Below are 21,726 nucleotides of genomic sequence, written 5' to 3' on the forward strand. Positions count from 1 at the left end.
TTGAGCCACAAGGCACTGGTTTCACTGTGTAGCTTGAGGTGAAGTTGGTCCACAATAAACAGTGGAGCTCGAGGTAGAGCCTCACAATGTAGGAATGTATTGGTGGGCTGCGATTGAGGCCCTTCCTTCACCCTATCCCTTGCCCTCTATCCTCAAACACACAGTAAACCTATAATAATAAAAATAATCCTTACATTTGACATGGCCTTTCACATCTGGGTGATGTCCCAAAATAATAATAATAATAATAATCCTTGCATTTGATATAGCGCTTTTCACATCGGGAGGACGTCCCAAAACGCTTCACAGAACACACTGTAAAGTGAATTGACTGTATATTTGTGGGCGAACGCGGCAGCCAATTGTGCACAGCAATGTCCCACAAACAGTCGTAGATTGAAAATGACCAATTTATTATTGTTTTTGGTTTTGGAGGGATTATTATTAGGCTCTGTGTGGAGTAAGGAAACTTGCCCAAGGTTTCGCCCTCTGCCTGGAATTGAACTCAGGTCTCTCACTTGCAAAGCGAGTGCTCTAACCACTGAGCTACAGGACTCCAAAAAGCGCTTCACATGATTTATTATATTATATTGACTGCATTTTGTACGCTAATACGGCAGTTAATTTGCACACAGCAATGTCGCACAAACAGCCACAAAGTGAGTGATCAGTTTTAGTGAGGGATTGTTGGCCAGAACACTGAGAGAAACTCCCTTCACAACCAAAAGACAGCACCTTCAAAATTGTATTGGACCCCTTCCCCCCAGCACTGCACTGGAGTGTCAGTCTCCAGACCATACACTCACAGTCCAGCTGTGGGGCTTACACTCACATCCTTCTGACTCAGAGATGAAAGTGTGACTGACTGACAAATTCAACTGGACTGATTGAAGAAATTTAAAGGATGAGAAATCCAGAATAAGTGGAGTTTAAGGACACTTGTGAATACTTCAGAGAGAAAGACAATTTCTGAAGTGATAATCAAAATGCCTGTTCTAGGCGATTGTAACCATCTTCTTGTGTTTCTGTGTCTCTCCTATTTCCCATTTTACAGAATCAATGACATAGCTAACCTCTGTGCTGAGCTGACAGCATGCTGCACCGTACTCAGTTCAGAATGGCTTGGTGTTCTCAAGGCTCTTTGCTGTTCCTCAAACCATGTCTGGGGTTTCAATGATCTTCTCTGCAGTGTGGATGTAAGTTCACATTGGCTTGTTTCGTGCCTGATTTGATTCCCCCCCCATTTTCCATTGTAACACAGATCCTTTTCTGTTTCTGCTTTTCATCTCTTTCAAAATAACAATTACTCCTTTCATATCAGGATGGTGTCTCAAAGCACTTCACAGGATATACTGTAAAGTGTAGTGACTGTGTATATTTTAGACAAATTCAGCAGCCAATTTGCGCACAGCAATGTCTCACAAAGAGCCATGGAGTGAATGATCCAATTTTGTCTTTAGGTTTACTAGCCAGGACATGCCTCCCGATATGAAAGGTGCTGTATAAATGTAAATTTGTATTGTACTGTGTATTTCTTTGACATACTTTAAACAAAACTGTTATATGCACTGTTAGTAGAAATGAAAAACATCAGCAGAGAGGGGGTTAATTTATGCTTCTGCTAGAGTTGACCATGGTTAATATATTAAATAATGAGTGCAGATTGTGTGGTTATTGCTATTCAGTAAAAGTGGTTCCAGCTTCGACATTTGCACGAAGGTTACACTCGTGTTAAAGTGTGAAGTTTTTTTGGGGCCGACATATAGCCCTATGTCTGTGAATCTGTCCTCAGTGTTCTCTTTCAATGTGACCTAATTTATAACAAAACAATGCTACAAGCATGGTCATGGCAGCTACAACTGAGAGAAATCTTTCTTCAGTCAAAGTGATAGTGAATGTGTAGATTGATGTCATTTCGCCTGATTCATGATTCAGTGTTGTTTGGTCAGCCGGGAGTCCGAAATGTATAAACCCATCACCATGCCAAAGAGTCTCTAAACAAAACTTACTGAGAGTTCCATAAGTGCAATTTCCATTTACCCACTCTCTCTCTCTCTGGAGGAACAATCCCTGATCACCTATTCCCAGAGGGTTTAAACATTACGTTTGCAAGTGGCAAGGCTTGGGGAATCCCAGAGTGTGCTTTGGGGTACTTCTGGTGTTTAACTAACTAAAACCGTGTAGCTTGACTTTGCGAACACTGGCAAGCTTCCTACTGCTTGTCCAGCTGGGACCACCCTACATTCGGGTTTAGCCTTGCGGGGATAATCTGAATGGTCTGCTCCTCCAAGTCCTGACAACCAGCCAGGCTGGCCTCAAACCGAAGTGGGTTTGGGATCAAGGAGACATTAGCAAGATGTGAGTTGTGATGTTTTCCATTTGGACAAACCTGAAAGAACAAGACACAGAATGTTTTGGGATTGGGATGTGTAAAAGGACAGATACTTACAACAACAAGAAGAATACATTTGTATAGCACCTTTCACATCGAGAGGACGTCCCAAGGCGCTGGATTAAGGCAGAGAAATAGGATTAAAAATTGATCTAATAAATTGGTTGTGAATATGTTAGACTCTCGCTGTTACCATCTTCCTATTTTCTAAAGTTTTTTTAACATATATTTGTTCATTTTTTTATAAAAGTGCAATCTGTACTGAATTGATTCTCAGTGTTTGTACTTTGTGCATTAACCAGGGCTTAGTTCCAGTGAGACAGAGCAGGACACCATTACAGTACTCTGGTGAGGCAGAGCAGGATGTCATTACAATACTCTAGTACATTTTCCAGCCTTAGTGCTTTCAATTACTGAGCCTTTGTTCTATACAAAATAGGGGATTGGGAGATTGATTGTATGAATTGGACAAACAGAGTGGGAAGAATCCCTGCCCCCAGTGACTGGTCTCCCTCCCAAGTCCTGCCGATGAGCCAGGTTGGCTGTGCTGCCATGAGTAGTGCCCTGGAATACTGCGGCTCTGCTTGGCTCAGGAAATGGATACCAAGGCAGCCACAGAGGGATGACTCGATTCTGACGTTCCGTTGCCAAGCATGTCACCTTGGAGTCAGTTCAGCGCCTAAAGAGACCTTGTTTACCTCCCGTATATGAGATCAATAGGCACAAGAGCCTTTAGCATCCAAAGCTCTCCTTTGATCTGAGGCAAAGCTCTAATGGATCAGACAGACCTCGACAGATAACTTCCGTGAAACTTGCAAGTACCTCTTACATATAAAATGGGATGTCACCACAGTGAAGCAGCTGAGAAAGAAGGCTTTGTGCCATTCACTCCTGTTTCTCTCCCACCATTGGTGTTCTGGTTAAATCTCTGACTGAATGTATCGGCTTGTTAGCTGCTGCTCACTGTGTAACCGTGTCTCAGTTTTAAAAGCCTTGTGGGTGTTGTGAGGAAGGGCACAGCTAGTCATTGGACATTCTTCTTTCTCTTTGAAGGTGAGCGATCTTTCATTCCATGACTCTCTTGCCACCTTTATTGCCGTTCTCATCGCTCGTCAATGCTTCTCACTAGAAGATGTGGTGCAGCACGTGGCATTGCCCTCTCTCCTGGCAGCAGGTGAGTGAGCCGAGGTGGGTTGAATTTCGATGGGCGGGCTTTTAAATTATGCAGGAATCGAGATACAGTGCAGGAAAATCGTCCACAATGCGCTTGCTCTTGAGTCACTCCCAAGCTTCAGCAAAGCACGGTGAACTGCAGAGTGAAGGCCCCCTCTGCTCTACCAGTGATTGAACCCTTGTTTGTCCCACTGACTTGGGACATCTCAGCTCAGAGGAGGTATCTTCTCAAGGCCAAAATCTTAAACTTTGATTCACTGCTAGAAACTCAGTTTACATAACTTACAATTATATAGCAGGGTCAGATAGCAAGCATGGGAGGGGTAGAGGGAGTTCCAAAGGGTGTAATAGTTCAAGAATGAAGCAGAACTTTTTCAGCTATATCATTCTTCCTGTATGCGACCACCTTCCCACCCCCACCCTCTTTGCCCTCCACCCCTCATGATTCCAATCAGGTGCAAACCCTCGACTGTCCAGAAATTTGGGATGTCCTCTCGACATGAAGGGCGCAAAATATATGCAATTTGTTGCTGTTAGTCCATTTAGTCAGGCAGGCTTATCACTTTTGGTACCAATGGTGAGGCGCTTGCTTTTGGTCAAAAAAGGGCCTGTTGTGTTAAAGGTCTCCAAATTTGCAGGTTTGTGGGATGTCACCAGATACGAAACAGCGGGGTGTGACTGGTCTGGCACATATGTGGGCACTGTAGACTGGAGCCAGCAGCTGAGGCAGGACCGGTGGTGGATACCATTCAACAACTTGCCAGTGTCTTTCATGCAGCTAAATATCTCAGAGGGTTGTGCAGAGATGGGTTGGGAGCCTAAGCAGGGTGGGAAATATGGGAAGGGGTGGGAAATATGGGAAGACTAAAGGCGCAGTCAAAGAGGGTAGGTGTTTTTAGAGGTTTGGAAAGGATAGACTTGAGTTCAATTCCAGCAGGGCGAAACCTTGGGCAAGTTTCCTTACTCCACACGCCTAATAATAATAATAATAATAATCCCTCCAAAAACAATAGTAAATTGGTCATTTTCAATCTACGACTGTTTGTGGGACATTGCTGTGCGCAATTGGCTGCCGCGTTCGCCCACAAATATACAGTCAATTCACTTTACAGTGTGTTCTGTGAAGCGCTTTGGGACGTCCTCCCGACGTGAAAAGCGCTATATCAAATGCAAGGATTATTATAATTATTATCCAGAGCGTAAAGCTGTGTCCCAGAATTAGAGTATTGGGGACTTTGATGACTGGAGGAATCATTCAATCCTGATTTAATGGCATTAAGCCAATCTGGCCCCAGTACTCCTCACTTTCACTTCCTTGCTTGTATCACAACTCACAAGACAACTCATTCACTTCCAACCCGCTGTGGATGCAGTCTAACTTGAACATTTCACAATAACTTTCACCATAAGATGTGTGTTGTAAAGTGGCTGGGTTGGATATAATAATAATCCTTGCATTTGAGTTAACGCCTTATCACGGTCATCGAAACGTCTCAAAGCATTTCATAGAATAAACCGTAAAGTGAATTGACTCTATATTTTGTGACCAACACGTGTCCTCTCGCTTGCGAGTTACAGATCAACCTGTCTGCTCCCTCCGTTCAGCAGGCATCCGGCCTGCTCCACGTCTTCCACCTATCCCGCCCTACCATCGGCGTCCGGGCTTTCAGTCTCTCTGCCCCCACCGTTTGGAACTCCATCGTACAATCCATTCGCCTTGCTCCCTCCCTTGCCTCCTTCAAGGCGCAACTCAAACTCTCCTTTTCAACCGTGCCTTCAGTCACCCTCCTAAACCTCTACCCTTCCTCATCCTAATCATGCCCACCCCCACCCCCACGCTCGGGGCCTGATCCCTGTCTGTTCAGCACCTTGGGACGTCCTCTCAATCTAAAAGGCGCTTTACAAATGTAATTTTGTTGTTGTTGTCATTTGAGGTGTAGTGACTGAAGGCACGGCCGCTGATGGTGGTGAGGAGGGGGCGGGGGAGGCACAGCGGGTCTGTGTGAGCTTAGCCAAGTAAAGCTTTAGTTATCCCAGTGATTTCAAGGTGTTCTGTGTTATGAAGGAAACCAATCAAATAAGGAGTGTGCAAATTTTTCAAAGATAAAACAGATTGGGACTGGGACAGAGTGAAGATTTCAAAACCCAGTTGCTTCAAAATATAATAATGATTATTATTGATTGATACAGCTCCTTTCACATTAGGAGGATGTCTCAAAGTGCTTCACAGGATTTAGTTTAAGGTAGCGACTGTGCATTTGTAGGTGAACACAGCAGACAATTTGCACACAGACAGGCCATGAAGTGAGTGACCAATTTTATCTGGGGGATTGTCAGCCAGGACACCGGGAGAAACGTCCACCTTTTTTTTGAATAATACCATGCAAACCTTAACCTCCACTTAATGAGGCAGATGGGTCCTTTGTGGGCCCAAGGTGCTGGACAGTCAGGGATTTAAGCGCTCTGGGACACTACCCCATGTGAAGGGCACTATATAAATGCAATTTATTGTTGGATTAGCACTAAATCCCTAATGAGGTCTTGAACGCACAGCCTTCTGGCCCAGAGGCAAGGATGCTACCAACGAAACCAGGCTGACACCTTTGGAAGTGAATGTAAGAAAAACATTTGAAGGATTGGTGAGGAGCGAGTGTGGAAGCGGTGAATATTTTTGGAGCATTGTTTCTAACCTCTTTGGGTCTGTGTTCCTGCAGCGTGCGGCGACCCAGATGCAGAGCCAGGAGCCAGAATGACATGCAGGCTTCTGTTGCATCTGTTCAGAACGCCACAAGTCAGCCCCTTCCCCCAAGCTAATGGTGAGTTCCCTTTTCTGTGACTTTTGCTGCAATTACCCAAATCACTATACACTGAGAGAAGGGCCGATTGACATGCCTTCACTTTCGCCTACAAATACACAGTCACTCCATTTCACAATAAAATCCTGTGAAGGGCTTTGGGATGCCCTCCTGATGTGAAAGGAGCTATGCCAAATGCAAGAATTCTTATTGTGATTATAATAACCTCCCCTCCCTTGCCCGTCCCTAACCCCAGCTCAGGTCTGAAATGCTGTCACTGTCCAGTTCCTTGGGACGTCCTCCCGACTTGAAAGGCGCTATACAAATGTAATCTTATTGTTGTTATTCTAAAGATTATTAAATGCAGGTTGACAGGAGCCAAGTCTGAGCATGTGTTGGAGTTTAACAAGTTAAACAAGCTTGTGATTGCAAACACTGACAAGTTTCTCACTGCTTGTCCAGCTAGGACCACCCTTTTGGTTAGAGCTTTGGCTTGCACAGTTAACAGGAGCTGAGCGGGAAGAAACCCTGCTCCTGATCCGTCCCTCCAAGACTGGCTAAAGAGCCAGCCTAGCTGGTATGTCGTCAACAGTGCCCTAACGTAAGTCAGTCCCACCTGGCTGAGGAACCGGACTACGCCACAGAGGATTCTCTGTCACCTTACCTTGGAGTCAGCCCAACCCCATGGAGCTTATTATTGCTGCTCTCAGGGAGGATAGTCACAAGTTGGTCTTTAGACCTGACTGCGAGTTGTAGTTGGTGGAATTCATTGCTGGCACCAGTAAAGTGTCAGTGTGAAACTGAGTGAATAAGGAACGTCTTTCTGGTCTGCAGGTAAATCTGCTCCTGGGATCCGCTCGTCCTGCGACCGCCATCTTTTAGCGGCAGCGCACAACAGCATAGAGGTGGGCGCGGTGTTTGCGGTGTTGAAAGCAATCCTGATGTTGGGTAAGATTTCATGGCTCACTGTGGAAACGTCACCAGTGTGCAGGGTTGGAAAAGTTCCACGCTGCTGAGACGGGCAGTCAGAGAGGGAAGCGAATCCCCATTGGGCCTTGACTGCTGGCCCGTCTCATTAATATTATATATATATATTCTTAAATAGAATATGTCCTGAATTAAGGTGCCCCTGATTTCAGTTCCTTTTCTCTGTGGCTGTTTTCTGCGGAAGTTCAACATCCATTTTAAACACGAAGGAACAGCGTCAGGCTGGCTCAATTGGTAACACTCTTGGCTCTGAGTCAGAATGTTATGGGTTCAAGCCCCACGTAGGGACTTGGAACTCATGTAGTCTAAGATGTCACTCCAGTGCAGTGCTGGGGTTATGCTAGATTTGTTGGAGATGCTATACTTTGATGAGACATTAAACCAAGGTCCCAATTGCTAGTTCAAGTGGATGTTAAAGATCCCATGCCACTATTCGCAAACACAAGTGAGTTTCTCCTGGTGTCCTGGCCAACAATCTCCCAAATAAAATGAGTCACTCGCTCCATGGCTGTTTGAGAGACATCAGTGTGCTTAAATTGGCTGTCATGTTCAGCCGCAAAACACACAATGACTACACTTTACAGTAAATCCTACAAAGCGCTTTGAATCATTTTGACATGATATGACACTATCTAAAAAGCAGTAAATAACAGGGTTTGGGTGAAAAAACAGGTAAATGGAACTGAAAGGATCGCTCTTTAGAAGAGCCAGCACAGACACAATGGGCTGCATGGCCTTCTTCTGTGATTTAAATTTCTATGGTTGTATTATATCAAATGCAGGGATTATTTAATAGGAGATTGGTGCTGAGGGTGTGTTTCTGTGCCTGTAGGGGATGCAGAGTTAGGCAGCAATAATGTCAACCCCTTGAGCAACGACACGTTCAGCGTTACCAGCCTACTCGCCCCCATCGGTATGCTGGACGAGGTGGCTGAGGAGGAGATGCTGAGTCCCACCAAGAACTCCAAGTCCATCGGCCGTACTATTTCCATCGAGACAGCCAACCTGAGCGAGTATGCCAGGTTTGTACTGAGGACCATCTGTCAGCAGGTGAGAGTCAGCTCGCAACAGAGGGAAAATAATATCTCAGGATACAGTATATAGTTTGGGGCATGACACGTCAAGCGACTGCCAGGATGGTGGAAGGCGAACTAGATGGACCTTAGTCTTCTTTCGTCTAGCAAATTCTTAGGTTCTTATGTTGAAGACACAGTCACACACGTGGCAGTGTCTACACGTACAGTGGTTAAGGGAGTTTTAAAGTCTTATAAAAATGCAAGTTTCTTCCTCGGTCGATGTCCAAATGATAATAATGTTTTTATTGTTATTAATATGTAAATTCCAAGTATTCAGTGATGACTGTTTTCAAGTTTAATAAGTGCAGCTCTGAATCATTGTCAAGAAGGTTTGCCCCAGAAAGGACCGTTCAAATTGAATGTTGCCACATTTTATGTGTTCCTTGTTGCTAAGTAAAAGATTCTGTAGCACTATTCAAAAAGAGAAGCAAGTTTAACCCAACACTTCCTCAAAATAAAATTGGTTACTCACTTCATGGCTGTTTGTGGGGCATTGCTGTATGTAAACTTACTGCAGTGTTCGCATACAAAACACACAGTCATCACACTTTACAGTATATCCAGTAAAGCTCTTTGAGACAATTCCTTAAAGTGGAAGGCACTATACCAATGCAAATTATTATTTTGCATTATAAAATATAGAGGTTACTGCTGTAATAAAAGGACTGTAGGGTGGGGATTCTGGAGAATAAGATCAAATTAGCCGAAGGCACTTCTTAATCTCTAATACAACAACAACAACAAGATTCCATTTATAGAGTGCCTTTCACGTCGGGAGGACGTCCCAAGGCGCTGTACAGTTGGGTCAGGACCCGAGCAGGGGGAGATAATATGATCTTTCATAAGAGAACTTTGTTTGCATAATACCCTTGCGCTCACTTGATCTCATCCTTCCTAGCATCCACCCATTACAGCATCAAAATGATTTTTAATTGACTCCAGGACCTTGGCTTTAATAATATATAAAAATCCTTACATTTGGTATAGTGCCTTATCACGTTGTTGAGACATCTCACAAGATGTCTTTAGACCTTCCTTCACCTGATGCACTGTAAAGTGTAGTGACTGAGTGTTTTGTGGGCAAAACGCAGCAGCCAAGTGCGCACAGCAAAAGCACTCCTCCTGGCAAACCTGTTCCAGGGGTTGATTTGTGTGAAAGTATAGACTGTGCAGTAGTGGGAGTGGGATTCCTCCTAATTGTCAAAGGCAATGATGTGGAGTCCTTTAGCTTAGCGGTTAGAGCAAAGAGAGAACCTGAGTTCAATTCCGAGGCAGGGCGAAATGTTGGGCAAGTTTCCTTACTTCATACTTCTCTGTTTACCTAGCAGTAAGTAGGTATGTGGTTGTCAGTCGATTGGTGGATCGCTTTCTGGGGGTAATAATCTGTTCAATAAAATAAATAAAAATAATAATTTGGATACTCAATTCATGATTGTTTATGGGACACTACTGTGCGCAATTGGCTGCCACGATTCGCCCACAAAGTACACAGTCACTATACTTTACAGTATATTCTGTGAAGCGCTTTGAGACGTCTCGAAGACGTAATAAGGCGCTATATCAAATACAAGGATTATTATTATATATGTGTGTGTATGGACCACTGCTGCGGGCCGCCTCAGTGAGTCAGCCCACATGCTCAGGGAAGCTGGCAACCCTGATTGACCTCCTATTACTCACTGCTTGGTTGCTTCATAGACTTATTGCTTATTAGCTCATGAGCTCACTTTGGTTGCTACATCTATTATTTGATTACTGAGTGGAACTAGATAAAATGTAACACAAGATCACAAGATTGGTTTGGATGAAGATCAACTTCAACCCACTTGGTTTCACCAGAATACCCACCTTATCGTCCTCAGTCCCTCCCAACACAGCAAAGAGTAAAGTGTTATGTCAAATGGGGGGAAAGGTTCAAATGCTTCTTTATGTAAAGAGCACAATTGGCTGCCGCGTTTCGCCCACAAAATACACAGTCACTACACTTTACAGTATGTTCTGTGAAGCGCTTTTTAGATGTGATGAGGCGCTATATCAAATGCAAAGATTATTATTATTTACCTCTCTCTCTGACTTGTGTTGACAAGTGCTGTGTGTTTTGGTTTTTCGGCAGGAGTGGGTGGGGGAACATTGCCTCAAAGAGCCTGAAAGACTGTGCACGGACAAGGATCTCATACTGGACCCAGTGCTCTCAAACAAGCAAGCACGGCACCTTCTGCAACTCATCTGTTACCCGCATGGCCTTAAAGAGCGAGTGGAGGGGGAGCATCCACAGCGGCATCATATCAAGCGGATCCTTCAGGTATTGGGGACCAATTTTGTTTTGCCAACAAAATATAGAGTCATTTCAGTTTACAGTAATGTGTGTTGGAGTTTAACCAGCTAAAACCGCATAGCTTGCGATTGAGAGCACTCTTTGGCAAGCTTCCCACAGTGTGTTGGTGTTTGGCTGTATAGGACCACGCTACTCGATCAGGCTTTACCTTTCATATGTGCAAACATACAATGGGGGATATACACAAGGAGCTGAGTGAGAAAAATCCCCGCCGATGAGCCAGGCTGGTGTGGGTTGTCATCAGCAGGGCCCTGAGGAGATTTGCAGCCCCACCTGGCTCAGGAACATTGGAATTGATTGAGCTACTGAGACCGTCATAGAGGGTTGGGTCGAATCCAACATTCCACTGTGAAGCACGTCACCTTGAGTTCCAAGGAAACACTGCCTAACCTCTGCCCCCGCACCAATCCCCCACCACCCCTGATTACACCCCATTCCTCTACTGGCTCCAGCCAACTGCACGTCCCTCGTCCCCTCTGCTCCACCATTGGCAGCTGTGCTCTCAGCCACTACACTGGAGATTCTGGAACTCTCTGCCTCAATCTCTCTGCCTTGTCCCCTCCTTGTCTGGCTTCAGATCACACCTGAAGATTTTCCTCTTCAACTGTGCATGCGGTCACCTCCCCTCCTCTCTCCCTTGTTCGGCATCAAGCCCCACCACTGTTAAACGCTCTGAGAAGCTATCCTGCGTGAAGGATGCTGGATAAGTGCAAGTTGTTGTGTGTGTGTTTGCTCTGTGTTTGTATGTGTGTGTGTGTATGGGTCTGTGTCTATGCGTGCATTTATGTATGCTCGTGATTGGTCTCCAGTATTGAAGTCTCAGACGAGCCACTAATAACGGTGTGTTTGTCCAAACTCTATCTTGCCTTCTGTCAGAATTTGGACCAATGGGCACTAAGACAGTCGTGGTTGGAACTGCAGCTGATGATCAAACAGAGCATGAAGGAGCCTGTGAGTACATTAGGACTCAGTGATGCACACACTGTTAGTCCATCAGGTACACAGTGACGCACACACTGTTAGTCCATCAGGTACTCAGTGTCACACACACTGTCAGTCCATCAGACGTCTGTCTGGATGCTGAAGATCAGTTGCTACATGTTTTCTAGGAAGGTCTCAATACTGAATCCCCAGAAATCTTATCACCAAATTATTATTAAACAGAACTAGTGCTTTTAGCGATGCACAAAATAGCAACAGCGGGCATTTTTATAGCTCCCTTCATATAGACAACAACGCAGGGAGAAAGGAGGGGACCACAGGCACGGTTTAAGAGGTAGGTTTTAAAGTGGGGTATAAAGAGCAATAGAGAGGAGGTGGGTACAGGGGTAGAGAGTGGGAGTGACAGAAATTGAGGGCTAGTGACTGAAGCCTCAGCCACTGATGGTGACGTGAAGAGGGCATTAGCTGAGCGGAAGGGGCAACAACAGGAATGCAAACGGGGAAATCTCATTAGTGGCTGATGTCACTAAAGGAGCTGTACGTAAAGGCCACCCAGAATATCAGACCATTAGCATTAGATGCAGTGTCTACCAAGTTTGACTTTCAATTTACATTTTGCCCGGACACTCCATACTGTTTACATGACGGTTGGCATCGATTGTTTCTGACAGGGCCCAGCATCGGTTGCAGAGATGAACTCTCTGTTGGAGAACATAGCCAAGGCTACCATTGAGGTCTTCCAGCAGTCTGCTGAGCTCAACAGCACCCTGGTGACTTCTGCCATTGGACTATTTAACCCAACCAGCACCAGCAACAGTGGGAACAGTAACACGAGGCAGAACGGCACCAAGACATTCCTCAGGTAACGGGGAACTCTATACTGTACTTCTTGTTGTTAGTTATGAAATGTTGCAACTTTTACCCCCCAAAATGTTTGCAGCGTGAAGCAGTTTGCGACGGCAACATCCAATCTGTGTGTATTTTCTGAACTTCACGTGCGCTCTGCTCTCCCATCAGCTGTTCGGAGCGGAAGGGGGTGTGGCTGGTGGCACCGCTGATTGCCAAGCTGCCCACCTCCGTACAGGGCCGTGTGCTGAAGGCGGCGGGAGAGGAGCTGGAGAAGGGGCAGCACTTAGGTTCCTCGTCTAAGAAGGAAAGAGACCGACAAAAGCAGAAAAGGTAAGAGAACATCCCTTTTACCCGAGCAAAGTGAGCGTGGTCTCAGGGTGTTCCTCAGAAAATCTTCACAACACAATTGTGGATTCCGAGGCATTGATCTGTGGTGACCTCAAGATTTAACTCGGAAGTAGGCCCTTCAGCCCATCATATCTGCCACTGCTCAATGTTTTCACAAATTCCCTCTTTCTTATTAGTATCATACAGCACCGAAGGAAGCCATTTGGCCCATCGTGCCGTGCCAGCTCTAAGAGCTATCCAAATTAATCCTACTCCCCCGCTCACCCTCCCCATAGATAGAATATTAATTCCACCTTCCAGCTGCCGTGCAGCTCAACTCCTCCCTGATAAAATTACTGAGCCACTGGGCAAGCTCTGTGTTGAAGTTTTTCTCTGGCATTCATGTTGAGCTTATATTTGGATTCCTTGAGAGTGATATCTGTCTGAGCACATTTGGAGTTCAGTTTGTGTTCATTGTTGTCAGTCTCTGTGTAGCCTTCTCAACTCTGGGTCACAAGGCTGTAAGTTCAAAGCCCACATCAAGACATTGAGCTCTCCTCTAGCTGACAAACTGGTGGAGTGCTGCATTGTTGGAGGGACTCTTCTTCTGATAAAATGTTAAAACCAAGGCCTCATCTGCCTGTTCAGGTGGATGTTAAAGATCCTATGACATTATTTGAAAAGAGAAGAGAATTTCTCACTCCCAGTGTCCTGGCCAACAATCCTCCGAATAAAATTGATCCCTCACTCTATGGCTGTTTGTGTAAATTTGCTGCCACATTCACCTACAAAATACGCAGTTACTCCCTCTGACAGCAATTGCCTATGAATCGCTTTGAGTTTGTCAACAGTAAAGGTGAAATGTCAAACGTAAGGCTTATTATCACTGAAATCTGATGCCTTGTGTTTCCTTTGCTCCACAGTATGTCGTTGCTGAGCCAGCAGCCGTTCCTGTCCTTGGTCCTGACTTGCCTGAAGGGACAGGATGAGCAACGTGAAGGGCTGCTTACCTCGCTGCAGAACCAGATCAACCAGGTGATCTCTCCCAGAACTTGCTCTGACAGCATCAGGAAACCTCACACACAAGTACAGCAGCTTATGTCAGCAATTGCTTCCGTGTGAAGTAACTCACCAGAACCAGTCCAATGTCCCGGTCATACTTTCGCTTTGAGAGGCAAATTATATGCTTGAATCTGTGTGAATGGCCCCTGGGTATTCAGGCTAGAGCTTTGAGTATACATGGGAGCTTTCCACAGGTGTACAACAACAACAAAAACTTGCATTTATATGGGGCCCGTCACGCAGATCAGCATCTCAGAGTGCTGAACAGCGGTGGGGTTTGACTCGAAGCAAGGGAAAAAGGAGAGAGGGACGTGACCATAGGCGAGGTCAAAGAAGTAGGTCTTAGGTGGGAATTAAAGATGGATAGTGAAGGGTGGAGGGATTGAGGTCGGGAGCTCCAGAGGATAGTAGCTGAAGACATGGCCACTCAGTGTGTCCTATAGGGAGGGGTTGGGGAACATGCAGCTGAACAAAGGGGTTGATATACGATAGATATAATAGTCAGGGAATTTTAAAGTTATTTGTGGGGGTAGTGATTTACTGTATAGGCCTCAGCTATGCAGTAAAGTGCAAATGTTATTAGTATTTCTATTGTCAGAGCTTTGTCCTGTAGCCAGGCCGTAGACCTGACTCCAGGGCACAAAGGCGGGGGGGAAGGGTTAGTGTTGCACTTTGTGCGTGGTTACACATCATTGTGATCACATGAACCATGAACAGAGTAAACTCTCTGTAAAATCCCCAGATACTGAACAGTGTACGTCACTCTCTGTAATGTCCTCAGATACTGAGTAACTGGCGGGAGGAGCGTTACCAGGATGATGTAAAAGCCCGGCAGATGATGCACGAAGCTCTGCAGCTGCGTCTAAATCTGGTAAGAAAGACAGCTCCATCACATACCCTGTAACATGGAAACCGCTAACTGCATGGCTCTGTCATATACCCTGTAACCTGGGAACCACCCTATAACACGGCTCCATCGTACTACCGGTAACAGGGCACTGCTGACTTGTAGTTGGTGAATTTGCTCTAAGTTGCTAATTGAATTGATTGTGATTGTGATATCTGCCCCCAGGTTGGTGGGATGTTTGACACAGTGCAGAGGAGCACACAGTGGACCACAGACTGGGCTCTTCTGCTCTTACAGATCATTACCTCAGGAACTGTTGATGTTCAGACCAACAAGTACGTGTAGCCGGACGTTTACTCTGAGGGTATTTGTCTTCTTTTCCAGCTAATCCCAAACTCCCACTGGTGCCCCCAACCTCACCAAACCCCGCACATCTGGTACCCCAGTCCTTGCCTGGCTCCCAACAGATCAATCTCCAGGTCCTCAGTCTCCCCTCCATCCCCTGCTCCTCTACCCTTCTGTCCCCTGCTTCCTCATGTATGAATTAAATTTCCTCTTAAATCCACTGTTGCTATTATTTCTTTACTGGATGTTGCTGAAGCAGATGATGCAGTGTTTGCCTCTGTGACAACAATGACTTTCACGTTTAATCAATTGCACTTTGTAAATCGCTTTGAGATGTTTATTTTACCTGAAAGGAGCTACACTGGAGGCAAGTTAGTTTGTTGTAGCTTACTTCTCTTTTTGCTTTCCGCTAGTGAGCTCTTCACAACCGTGCTCGACATGCTAGGTGTCTTAATAAATGGAACGTTGGCGTCTGATATGTCCAGTGCCTCGCAGGGAGGGTCAGAGGAAAACAAACGGGCCTACATGAACCTGGTGAAAAAACTGAAGGTGAGGCTTAGGTCTACATGTGGGGCGTTCGAGACCTGTGTGCGAGGTGGCTGAATGGTTTGAGTCTGAATTTGGAGTGTTCCTTAGTTGTGGTTGGTAAGTCACTGGGTGGAGTTGTGGTCCAGGAACCAAACTGTGAGAGGGCTCCCCATGCATACACACATCCTGGCCTGGGACAGCTCCACTCAGTGCAGCACCCTGGCGCAGCCTACTTAGCCAGGGCAGGCTCCCCGCTGGGTACGGCTTCTTCTCTTTCCAATATTTTGTGCCATTTGTGATGTATTTATGGGCTCAGTGTAAGTAGGTCAGGCTCTGCCAAGCACGGAGCACATTAGCAGCTGTGGGAGGCTACCTTCTGTCTGTGTGAGTTGCATTCAGACTCCGAGACCAACATTCAAATACCGCAGGATCAAGTTAGCGATACATTCGATACTCATCTCAGTGAAAGAACCCGGAGGTGCTATAGTGGACCATCAATGCGAGCCTGCCTCCCCGGTGCTGTTCTCAATGGCAACATCTGTGAACTGAGCCTGTGGCACCTTACTGTCAGTAGCGTAGTGGTTAGCATGCTCACCTCGCAAGTGAGAGGACCCTAGTTCGATTTCCGGACGAAAACGTAGGCAGGTTTGCTTACTCCACTCGCCTCTGTTTACCTAGCAGTAAGTAGGAACGCGGTTGTTTGTCAACTGGTGTATCCCTCGAAAAGAAATTGGTCACTCAATCCACAACTGTTTATGGGACACTGTTTGTACTGCATTCGCCACAAAATTACACAGTCAATCCACTTTTGCAATGTATTCTGTGAAGCTCTTTGAGACGTCTCAATGTCGTGATAATAATAATAATCCTTGCATTTGATATAGCGCTTTTCACGTCGGGAGGACGTCCCAAAGCACTTTACAGAACACACTGCCAAGTGAATTGACTTTACATTTGTGGGCGAACGCGGCAGCCAATTGCGCACAGCAATGTCCCACAAGTCGTAGATTGAAAATGACCAACTCACCATTGTTTTGGGTTTTTGGAGGGACTACCACTAGGCGTGTGGAGCAAGGAAACCCGCCCAAGGCCTCGCCCTGCCCGGAACCGAACCCAGGTCTCTCGCCTGCAAAGCAAGTGCTCCAACCACTGAGCTACAGGACTCCACGAATAAATTAATACATAAATTAATAACCCTGCCTGGCAAGCTATTTATAGCTTCACTCCAGTTTTGATTCAAAGTTCATTCTCTCTCAATCAGAAAATGCCCAGGTCACCATGTGCACTAGTACCCTGCTCTAAGCAGTGAATAGTAGCTACAGCCAAACTAACACAACGCAATTCATGCAAGAGACAGAGTAAAGCCTGTATATAAGATGCTATATCAAGTGGAAGGATTATTATTATTATAGGCACTGTATGAAATGCAGTCACAATTATCTGTGATGCATTTTGCGAAGTTATAGGCCCAGTATCAAAGGCAAGGATGATAATATAATCTTGTACTATTAAATTGCCATCTCTGGCTGCATGCACAAATTTACCCAAACACTCTGCCAGCACCAGAAACAGTTCCTGTCTTCCTCCTGGGGCCTCCTCAGCCACTGGCTGGAACCGTTTCAAGCCTGTCTTTCTGATCAGTGTTGTACCAGATTTACTTGCTTCCTCTCCCCCGCTCATTCATCTCAGCAACAGACACATTCCTGTCTGAGACTGAAGGTCAAGTAATCATTGACACTGACTCCTGCCAGTGAAAACGGTCGCCAGGCTTTCTCCCTCAGATATACCGTGATTGTTTGGTCTCTGTTTATCTCTGTCCCAGGCCGTCCGATTGGCATAGATTTCTAAAGGCTCTACATTTACTCTTATTTACAGACACATTTTGAGTGGGCTGAAGTGCAGCTCTGTGCTGGGCTGGTGGGGGAGCGCTGTGCTGCTGCAGGTACCACAGTAAGCATGCTGCTCCTGTTTTTATATGATGCGTTTTGCTCTTTTTTTGCCAGAAAGAGCTTGGTGACAAACACTCAGAGAGCATCAACAAGGTCCGTCAGCTTCTGCCCTTACCGAAGCAAACCTGCGATGTCATCACCTGTGAACCGATGGGGTCTTTGATCGACACGAAGGGCAACAAGATTGCAGGGTTCGACTCTATTGACAAAAAGCAGGTTGGTGGCCTGATTGATTACATTTTGCCCACAAAATATCCAGTCATTCCACTTTACAATATATTCTGCGAAGCACTTTGAGGCGTCTCAACAACGTGATAAAGAGCTATAACAAGTGGAGAGATTATCATTATTACTAGTTGAGTTGCCTTTCAAACCTATTCACGGTCTAGCCCCCTCCTCACTTCTACAGTCTCCTCCAGCCCTATTTCCTGCTTGGGACTTACTTTCTTTCAATTCTGGTCTATTTCTCACTCCTTGTTCCACCATCACGAGCCAAGCCGTCAGCCTCTATGTCTCCAGTCTCATCACAGTCTAGGCTCCTACTCTTGTGCAGTGCTGCATTGTTGGAGGTACGTCCATCAGATGAGACATTAATCCGAGATCCACCTTGTGCCTGTTCAGGTGGATGTTAAAGATCCCATGGCACTATTCAAAAAGAGAAGGGAGTTTCTCCTGGTGTTCCAGCCAACAATCCATCAGATAAAAACGGTCACTAATATCAGGGCTGTTTGTTGGGCATTGCTGCGTGCAAATTGGTTGCCACATTTGCCAACAAATAAATAGTCACGACATTTACAGCAATTACCCTTTTAATTGCTTCAGGCCATTTTGACTCTGTATGAAACTAAACCAGCTATCAATTTATCACTGGCACTGCATCAAGTGCGAGGATTATACAATACAAATTTACATCAGGATTACTTCTTAACTCTCTCTCCCAAACTTCCTTTCCTTGCTCCTTGCCTAAAAAAAAACGACCTCTTTGAGAGATTCCTTTGGGCAAAACCCTTACAATGCATCCCTACTCCTTGCTACGTTTCTGTGAAGGGTTTGGAAAGTTACAAAGATTACAAAAAATGTACAGCACAGAAACAGTCTGTGCCAGTGATTATATTTCACTCCCTCCTATTCTGACTGGTATACAGGATTGCATTGACTGTATATTTTTGCCCACAAAGTCAATGCACTTTACAGTATATTCTGTAAAGCGCTTTGAGACATCTCGAAGATGTGATAAGACGCTATATCAAATGCAAGGATTATTATTATTTTTCCCTCTATTCCTTCTCACTCATGTACAGGTCTAGCTTCCATGACCATCCTATGTGAAGATACAGATGTTTGGAATGGTTGGGATGGTGTTAGTAAAAGACTAACTACTGAATAATCAAACTCAAATGACTAAACCAGCTATCAATTTGTTACTTCTTTAAAGGATTGATAAGACCCTGGAACAGAGGGAGTCAGAGACAGTAAATTTCCTTTTTATAATTCTTTATTTACTCTTCTTTCACCCTTCTTTCTCTCACTACTCTTCCTTGCCAGTATCTTTCTGTCTCTATTTTTCTTTTTCTCTCTCTCTCACTCTCTGAGTATCTCCTAACATTCTATCTACCTCTATGTCTTTCTCTATATCTATGTATACGCCTAATAATAATCCCTCCAAAATAAAACAATAATAAATTGTTCATTTTCAATCCACGACTGTTTGTGGGACATTGCTGTGTACAATTGGCTGCCGCGTTCGCCCACAAATATGCAGTCAATTCACTTTACAGTATATTCTGTGAAGCGCTTTGGGACGTCTAGAAGACGTGAAAAGCGCTATATCAAATGCAAGGATTATTATTATTATTACTCCCTAACATGCATATTAGTTATGAACATCCTTTAACTAAATTCCTCAAGTTTTACTTATAAAATATACAAGCTGTCTCTTTCTTTCATTGACGTCTTCTTCAGACGAGGTGAGATGGTAGGTTCCCAGTTGCCTCTTCCTCGCTTATAATAAATAATAGTAATCATACGTGCGTTTGATATAGTGCCTTATCAGGTCTTCCAGAAGTCTCAAAGCACTTCACAGAATATACTGTAAAGTGAATTGACTGTACATTTTGTGGGCGAAATTATAGCTTACTTTTATAGCCTTGTTTACTTACTTCCATATGTCCACGATTATACAATTCATTACATTATTTAGAAATCGTACAAAAATGCTGAATACAAGCTTTCTATTCTTTATATCACAAATTCCTGTTTCTGTCATCTGGTATGACCTCAAGGTCATCACATGGTTTCGGCTCCTCGTTTAATTTCAGACTAACAAGCAACTTATTTTGCTCACAACAGCAGATTTAACAATATCATTTATAATTATCACAGAAGGGCAGACCAGCCACTGGCACCTGAGATTCTTCTCAGTTCCTGAAAATTCCAACTCCACTGCAAGGAGATTCTGGACTTCCTTGAGTCCAAAATCGAGAGGATCCACGCGGCTGCCTCTGCCCCTCCAATTCCCTCCTTCCACACCTTCGACCCTGTCTTCCCCTCTTCTCTCACCTCTACCATGTTGAAAATGAAGCCCAACACCTGTTTCCTCGACCCCATCCCTACCCCTCTCCACCTCCTTGCCCCTCTATTCACAGACACAAGGTTCAAGACACAATGGAGTGTGGACTCCATTTTAGTCAAATGGGAAATATATATGTGTGGAACGTTCAATCGTTTGATTCAGGGAATTTTAAGCACTGTGCTGGGTTTCCACGTGTGTTTTGGCTGACCAAAAAACAGAAAAGAAGTAAGGGTGGTAAGGAGTTCCAGTTGGAGTGCTTAGTCTGGAAGGATTAGCTGAAATACACCAAAGAATCTTCTTTATCCGAACATTCATCCCGTGCCTTCGTATTTTTAATCTTATCGGCGCTTTAAACATTCTTTCTCCTCCTCTCACCACAGGGTCTCCAAGTGTCCACCAAGCAGAAGGTCAACCCCTGGGATTTGTTTGAGGGACACAAGAGCCCGGCCCCCCTCTCCTGGGCCTGGTTTGGTACGGTCCGCGTGGACCGTAAGGTCATTAAGTATGAAGATCAGCACCACCTCCTGCTGTACCACACCCACCCGAAGCCGAAGCCCAGGAGCTACTACCTGGAGCCTCTGCCTCTGCCCCCCGAGGAGGAGGAGGAGCCTCCCACCCCTGTCTCCCTGGACTCAGAGAAGAAACCGATAGAAGTGTCCGACCAGAACAAGAGCACTCAGGAGGAGGAAAAGAAAACCAAGAACAGGAAAAGGAAGACAAAGTCATCAGCCCCTAGGATAGATGTACGGACATCACAATGAGCTCCTCCCAATTGTGTGACTGGGTTCCTGTGTCCTATTCTGTCCATGTAACTAGTTTCCAGAAGACCATTCTATCTCTGTATGACTGGATTTCTGAGTGCGGTGTTGTCTATGTGACTGGGTTCCTGTGCCCTGCTCTGTCTCTATGTGACTAAGCTGTTAACACAGGCAATATCCCTGCCACCTCAATGTCCTAGTCAGCATGCTGATGTGCTTTTCTTTACTGTGCCCCCTGGTACGATTCTAACTCCAGTCTCCTTTCTCCTTCCTCCCCAGGACTATCAGCAGAGCAGTGCTTACAGAGTGCCTCCCAATTACACACCCATGTCTTCACAGCTGATGCACCATCCACAGGCCTCAGCCTCCTGGGGCTACAACCTGATGGGACAACCTCAACAGTCTAGTTTCTATTTTCAGAACCAGCCACTTCCACCAGGTGACTTACCCCGGGGTGGGAGTGTACGATTGGGAGCCAGATTCCTTGTGCATTCTATCCTTTCCCCGGCACTCACACAAAGAGACTCAGGCTGGAAATCCCACATCGTCTCAGCCCATGAGACCAGTGTGCGTCAGCCTGGCTCAGTTATTAGCTCTTGCGCCTTGGAGTCAGGAGGTTGTGGTGTTTGGCAGATTACTGGCCAGGCCACCTGGAGAAATTCCTTTCTCTTTTCTAATTGTATCACAGGATCTTTAATTCCTGTCTGTTCTTCCAGGCAGAACCTGGGTTTAATGTCTCATCCGAAGGAAAGTGCCTCTGGCAATGCAGCATTCCCTCTGCACTGCACT

The 21,726-nt window shown here is 45.4% G+C and overlaps 1 protein-coding gene across 5 annotated transcripts in view; it reads left to right on the plus strand.

Annotated features, from left to right (window-relative positions):
• LOC103184467 (mediator complex subunit 12L) overlaps window positions 1-21,726 on the plus strand; it is a 160,316-nt gene that overhangs the window by 122,209 nt on the left and 16,381 nt on the right. For all 5 annotated transcript variants that reach the window (XM_042339106.1, XM_042339109.1, XM_042339108.1 and 2 more), the window contains exons 23-38: window positions 1,055-1,196; window positions 3,446-3,566; window positions 6,280-6,381; window positions 7,195-7,308; window positions 8,180-8,397; window positions 10,537-10,725; window positions 11,635-11,709; window positions 12,372-12,562; window positions 12,718-12,879; window positions 13,800-13,911; window positions 14,720-14,809; window positions 15,011-15,120; window positions 15,544-15,679; window positions 17,662-17,823; window positions 20,560-20,922; window positions 21,217-21,376. In XM_042339106.1, coding sequence (XP_042195040.1) covers window positions 1,055-1,196; window positions 3,446-3,566; window positions 6,280-6,381; window positions 7,195-7,308; window positions 8,180-8,397; window positions 10,537-10,725; window positions 11,635-11,709; window positions 12,372-12,562; window positions 12,718-12,879; window positions 13,800-13,911; window positions 14,720-14,809; window positions 15,011-15,120; window positions 15,544-15,679; window positions 17,662-17,823; window positions 20,560-20,922; window positions 21,217-21,376 — 2,447 coding nt within the window. The remainder of the gene's footprint in view (window positions 1-1,054; window positions 1,197-3,445; window positions 3,567-6,279; window positions 6,382-7,194; window positions 7,309-8,179; window positions 8,398-10,536; window positions 10,726-11,634; window positions 11,710-12,371; window positions 12,563-12,717; window positions 12,880-13,799; window positions 13,912-14,719; window positions 14,810-15,010; window positions 15,121-15,543; window positions 15,680-17,661; window positions 17,824-20,559; window positions 20,923-21,216; window positions 21,377-21,726) is intronic.

This window comes from Callorhinchus milii, unplaced genomic scaffold, assembly GCF_018977255.1.
Source record: "Callorhinchus milii isolate IMCB2004 unplaced genomic scaffold, IMCB_Cmil_1.0 Scaffold11, whole genome shotgun sequence".
Lineage (NCBI taxonomy): Eukaryota > Metazoa > Chordata > Chondrichthyes > Chimaeriformes > Callorhinchidae > Callorhinchus > Callorhinchus milii.